General features: G+C 38.6%; 2 protein-coding genes across 2 annotated transcripts; both read right to left on the reverse strand.

The window, feature by feature from the left end:
- Positions 1-855: 855 nt before the first annotated feature.
- LOC105791414 (PGR5-like protein 1A, chloroplastic) lies at positions 856-3,214 on the reverse strand. Its single transcript, XM_012619482.2, has 7 exons — positions 2,707-3,214; positions 2,557-2,619; positions 2,367-2,453; positions 1,784-2,021; positions 1,632-1,705; positions 1,382-1,480; positions 856-1,137 (listed from the first exon to the last, which is right to left on the reverse strand). Exons 1-7 carry the CDS (start codon positions 2,926-2,928, stop codon positions 1,051-1,053), a joined length of 870 nt encoding a protein of 289 aa, XP_012474936.1. The 5' UTR covers positions 2,929-3,214; the 3' UTR covers positions 856-1,050.
- Positions 3,215-4,172: 958 nt separating this feature from the next.
- Positions 4,173-6,164, reverse strand: LOC105770678 (xyloglucan galactosyltransferase KATAMARI1 homolog; the record flags this gene model as incomplete). The annotated part of the gene is given in 3 exon segments (XM_052633936.1): positions 4,173-4,480; positions 4,483-5,392; positions 5,394-6,164. Coding segments are annotated over 3 exon segments (1,989 nt in total), but the record flags the coding sequence as incomplete, so codon positions are not given.
- Positions 6,165-6,473: the final 309 nt, after the last annotated feature.

Consider the following 6,473-nt stretch of genomic DNA (forward strand, 5'->3'; position numbering starts at 1 on the left):
CTCTGTTACATGAGGAACGATTCATTAATCAAACAATGAGAAATTTCCTTACTTGAGAAATGCTAATAGCCATTGCTTTTATACATTTCATTGTGTAACATTTTAATCTTGCAGATCATGAAGCTAGTTCTCAATCGTGGTACATTTTTTACTTCACAGTTACCTTCATAAATATCCCACTGAATGTTAGCAGTTTGAGTCACAAGCACCTAATGCTAATCAACACTGTTTTTCTTGCTTCATATTAACCATTGCCAGCAAACTTCATCGGAGTGCTAGATTTGTATGGTTTATGGCTGCTAGAAATTGTTTGTTTTGCATTTATTTATTTTCTTCAAAAGCATAAATTTCAGAATTTGGGATGCTTGAAGTTTGTTCAAATTTGTATCTTTTATGAATTGCCATATATATATATATATATATATATATATATATATATATTTATCAGAATCTAGGGTTCAGATACTTAACCTTACAAAGCATTACTGATTTCCAAGCTTTTATTATCTTGAACTAGATGGATGATTCATGTGTATCTTAATAGTGTACGAATGTATGCTGATTGGTTGCACTTAAAGTTTTGCAAAATATGAGCCAAGCATGGGAAATTTAGATCCAAGGATGAAGAAATGTTAGCCTAATGGTTAAATTTCACAACCTAATTATTTGACTAGATATCTAGAGGGTGTAGTGTTAAAAATGCCCTTTCGGATCTTGAAACTATAAAATTTTGGAATAGCAGCCCAAAACAAATGGCCTTTCCCTCATGGAGAAAGATGACAATATATAACCAGTCGATTGCATGAATGCAGTGACAATAATGTCCTAAAAGTTGGCTCGCTGTTTTGCACTACATTAACACTCTCCAACAGCAAAAGATAACCATTTATTTTCTTATGAAGTACGATTAATTTTAAGAGTCTCCACAATTCGTTCTAAAGTATAAGAAGTCTGGTAGTCGATTTAGTTTCTTCAAAAATAAGTGAAAAATCAAAGAGAAAAGAATCGTGCTTCTATTAACAGTTACATTGTGTACGCATTGCAGACGGCTCACATCCACCTCCGGCTTCTACCTTTTCGTGAGACGAGATATATACGACCATATACCCACTTTCTCCCAAGTCTAGATACAGATTGCTGCAAAAACGTAAAAAACAACCGTGTCAACAACAAAAAACCCTATGAATATGTCCTGCAATTCCTATTCCCTATACAGAACAATTTATGATATGTAAATCATACAAAATATTATGAAAACAAAGACGAACGTGTGCTCTAAACACTGAAAAGAGGAACATTGAAGTGAATCCTGTGAAACTAAAAAGTTAACAAGTTCTATAAAGGCCTTGTATCTATATCAAATGTAAGCAAGCTACATTACCTCAGTCTTGGCACGAAACTCTAGAGTGCAATCACAGACATGACAATCTGCTCTGTGGGGGGAACCATTGAATTTTTCTGATTTCACAAATGCAAACACCTATAGCAAAATAATAAATCAGTTAAGATTGACAGTGGTTAGGTTTGTAGGAGAAGATCTAATGTCTAGGTCGAGAAAAGAAGGATATGGTGGTGCTTTTAGATTTCAGAGACATAAAATAAGTGCAAGAAAAAAATTTGTATAGATTCACCTCCTCCCCACAATTAGGGCATGCACCCTTTAGAGCTACCAAGTCATTTCTCCACAGTCTTTGAAGCACCCGAACTGGAGAAAGTATGAATTAGTACAATTCTGAGGCAGCAGTCAAAAGCAAGATAAATATCACATCGTTAGAAGTCTTACCAGCAGCTGATGCAAGTGGATAGCCAGTCACTGACCCAATGCCCATAAAGAGAATACCATTAACTGTGGCAAGAAACTCCAAGTTGGCCGCTTGGCTGTCGTAGGACGCACCAGAACTGAATGGATCTTGATACGCTAGACTAATGGTGTAAACGATAGGCACAAGACACAATGTACAGCCAAATGCAAAAATAAGGATCCATATGCTTGCTAACGCCAAACCTTGAGACAAATCTTCCTGCCCTACATCCAAGAACAGCTCAATATTCAACCAGAACACATACAAATAACAAAGAGAACATATCACTGATCCTGCCCACCATTTCCCAAACAACATAACAATACAATGGATCAAAACTCAATCTTTGGCGACGCATTTAACATATAGAAAAAGTACCATACGAGACCTTTACCACATCAGCTAAAAGCATATGCTGAACAATTCAGGGTGTCACATAACATAAATGGGTTTTCTTTTTTACTACATTAACAGCTGATTTGGGACAAAGATAAAGCATTGAACAGAACATAAAAACCAGGAAAAACGACATATAAACAAATAGATGATTCTAAAGAGAATTACCTCTGCATCTGCATAAGTAGAATGTCTTCTTATACTGCAACGAGGGTACTTAACAACGGATTTCGAACCATACCAACGTAGTTTTAACTGCATATAAAAAGCAATTACATTTACCATATATCAGTGAATATTAAATTAAAGAAAAACTTTCACTGATAAAAAGATTAAATATTTAAACAAAGTTAGTTACCTCTACTCTATCAAACATGTCATCAACTATCAAAGGCTCCCCACTATAATAAGCATCCCGAGCCTGATCATTTGATTTCAAGAACAAATTTTAATTAATTCAGTTAAGAAACAGCTTAGTTGTTGAAAATTAGTGAATAAAATCTCTTACTTGGCGATAGAGAGCTTCTAAGGTTTCTTGACTGGCAGTCTCGACAGGGCCAACGAATATGCAAGAAGGCCCTTCCTCCTTGGCGGAGGTGGTGAAGCCCTGGCTATTGCTGGCGGAGAAACCCGAGACGCGAACCGAGAAGGGTGGTGGTTTGGTCCGGGATAAGGGTGGCTTAACGACGGCGGAACCTCCGACGACGTGAGGTCTAATGGAGTGGGACATGGCAGGTATATTAAATGTGACGGAGGGAAGGGAACATTAGGCGTGTGGAAACTGGAAACTGGAAACTGGAAACTGGAATCTGGAAATGGTTTTGCGACCACGAAAAATGATTGGGGGATTTGGAGGGTAGGGAGTTGGGGTTTATAAATGGTGATGGGGATGGGGATTTTGAGGAGAATTTGTGAAGGGTAATCGTGTTTGGGCGCGTAAATATCTGCTTGCTTGGTTGGCTGATCCTCTTTGGTGATTGGTTCTGGATTTTATTTCCGTCTCTGTCCATCCCAATTACAAATATGTGCTTCACACTCCAAACCCGGCTTTCATATAGCTCCATTCTATCTCAATTCACAATTTTCATTTTTAACTCCCAATTATTTATTGTCATAAATCTTGATTCGAGGTGGAGTTAACACAGTCAGATATTTAATAAATAGCTTAGATAATAGGTATTTACTCCTTTCGAATACTCTTTTTGTTTACACTTTTTGGAATGTGATTGTGTTTAGATGTAAATAGTCCCTGGGTTGATTGAGAGTGATTTGCAAGAACATGAGGGCATTGGTAAAAATGAATCCTTACCTTCAGTCCTTTTGCTACGTGAGTTACTTTTTTGCACGAGAGTGCATCATCTTTTTATTGGATAAAATTCCCTTATTTGTTGACTAGAGTGGCACCAAGTCTACTTGAAATGATAGCATTTGTAGGTACAACATTTGAGCAGATTTTACACAACAAAATGGTGATTTATAAAGAATTTTTCTGTGTCTAGAAAGGTCTAATCAACGCTCCCATCATTGTTTCTCGTTTGACGGTAGCTTTAAAATCCATATTAGACAGACAAAACTATTTTTTCGTTTCTCTAGTTGCCATCCTATATAAACAAGATTAAGGGTCAGATTACGTCTAAAACCATCACAAATTCACAGTAATGCATCACCCAAAACAGAAACCTAATGAAAGAGTCACTACATTGGAAAATACCAATCAAATAAAAGGAAACAGACGGTAGGAAAGAAAGAAAAAGATGAGTGAATCTAGTTGGTCCATGTAGCCAGCAATTCCGGGTTCGTATCTCAGCATTTGCAATCACTTTTTTTCCCCAGATTGTGGTTTCCTAAGAGAAAGATTGGCACTAGTATTTACAATAAGCAAAACAAGAGATTCATGGTTATTCCTCCTCCTAGTTTCTTATGCTAATACATCTCCCCCCACTTCCACATTTTTCATTGAAAGGAAAAGCTGGATCACATCCATGGGAACGCATGCTCTTCGAGTTTCACCGAAAGCTTCCCAAGTTTGCTTGAGAAGAAAGGATCCCATTCGTGGCCTCCAAGTTTCCCAAATGTGAGATACTTCCATGACTCTTGCTCAGGAAATTCGGAATTCACTTCTTTCCCATCTTTCATTTGGTTCCTGATTGTTTCAACTCTGTCAAGAACTCCTTTAACTGTCAGATTGAACGCATCTCCGATGGTTTGCAATCTCGAAGCAGGATCTGCATAGATCACATTTGGAATCAGCTTTATGACCTCATCCCTCATTGCTGCTCTTTATCTCTTGGGATTCTTTGCAACAGTTGTTCAATGTTGACCTCGCCGGATTTAACGGCACTGGCCGGTATCAGCACAGAATATTTGGTGTAATCCTTGGGGAAATGCCATAAATATTGAACATATGCAGAACCTGGATGGAAGAAAACTGGAACGCAGCCTGCCAATATTGAATCAAATATTGACCTCCTGGTGTAGGAATTCCCAGGAGGTTGTAAGCAAAAGATAGAGCTTTGAAACAACTTCATCAAATTTTCTGGCTTGTAGCACCTCTGGGTTTGATCACATTCTAGGAACCTGCATCTCTTCCTTGACACTAGGCACTGGTCGATAATTTCATTGCGGATACACTCGTCCCGATTAGGCCTTCTTGCACCTCCAAAAGAGAACAAGAAACGCCTCTTAAGTTCTCTCATTCTGTTCTGCCATTGGAACACATCATCATCTCTTGAAGGGTGGAAGTACGTGGGATACGGTATCGCGAAGTCGATGTTGTTCCAAGGACTCGACTCAATTACTAGCATTGTCATGTTCTTTGATTCGGGGTAAGTCAAAAGCCCATTGCCCCAATCAGACACATTCTTGAGGTCCCTCCTGAAATCCCAATTGATTCTTCCAGCAACCAAGAAATGGTCTCGACCCCACGTATTTTTCCATTCGGGTCTACCCGCAAGCCACTTGACAAGCTCCATTGCATCATGGTCTCTCCTATAACCAATAGGACCCCAAAGGTAACGACCAACATCAAGGCCTGCATAATATGGAACATAGATTGCTGAAGCCACCATTGGATCATTAGTTAAACACTGGTACTGCTTCATCCTGTTGTGGAAAATGACTTCTAATAAGAACTGGTTCGTCGAAAACCAGCCAGTTTTTGAATAAAGCTTTTCATTGCACGGAAGAGGGGGGCCCTAGGCCAAGGTTTAATGCAGACTCACATATGTCTGTCCATGAACTGAGCGACTGGCAGTTGTCCAGCAAGTCTTGGTTAAATTTCCTAGGGATATCATGAACAAATATGTACCGACCCAAACAAGGTGATGGATCGGGTTCCGGTTTTACGACATTTTGTGGTTTTGGTTCTTGGGGTTTTACCACATTTTGTGTTCTTGGTTGTGGAACAACTTGCTCTACTTTTTTGGGTATGGTGGTGGCTGCAGCAACAGCCTCAACAGGTTTAATCCTGCCTCGTCTCTTGCTACTCTTAGCTTCCCTTCTGCCCTTGATAGTGGGGAGGTCATCCCTCACATTTTTGAACTCTTCTTCAAGTATTTTTCCGGATATTGTCTCGAAAGTTTCGGTTTCATTATCATCAGCCATCAACAAAGCGATCAACCGATCGATATCGATATCCCTGTCTATGTAAAACTTAATAGGCTTCCTATCGTTTTCCGTTTCATCAATGGCCTTTCCCTTATTATCTTCAATCTTAACATCATTAACATAAGAAGCATTCCCTGTTTCATTTTTAACAACGTCGTGTAATGAAGACTCGGACGAACCCACAAAACCGGTTCGATTGTTGCCTAAGAAACTATCCCCCATCTTTCCAAATGTTATAGATGAAGAATACAAGTAAAACAATGAGAACCATATAAGAAAAGAGATCAAAACAATGTACCAGGATTGGGTTCGGCAGGGACATTTTCCATTAATTGGTTTCTCCATTGACGCTTCACGGTTTATTCAGTTTCATGAATGTACAATTCATGCAGACAAAGAAGCTGGAAAATCATGCAAAGGAATTTCTGCTGGGGAAAATGACAAGTTGTTTGAATCATTCAACATCTTTGGTGCACTGAGGAAAATTTCTATATATCTGATGCGTTGAACCACATGGAAACAAATATGAGGGCTGATTTTCAGTGATTTTGCCTACACTTAGATTAAATGATTACCGATTGATCATAATGGTCAATCATTCTTTAATCTGTAGACATTGGTTGAGGAGAATGATGAAATGGTAATCACCTTAGTATTTCAAAATAAGTT

Source organism: Gossypium raimondii, chromosome 7 (assembly GCF_025698545.1).
Source record: "Gossypium raimondii isolate GPD5lz chromosome 7, ASM2569854v1, whole genome shotgun sequence".
In the NCBI taxonomy this organism is placed as follows: domain Eukaryota; kingdom Viridiplantae; phylum Streptophyta; class Magnoliopsida; order Malvales; family Malvaceae; genus Gossypium; species Gossypium raimondii.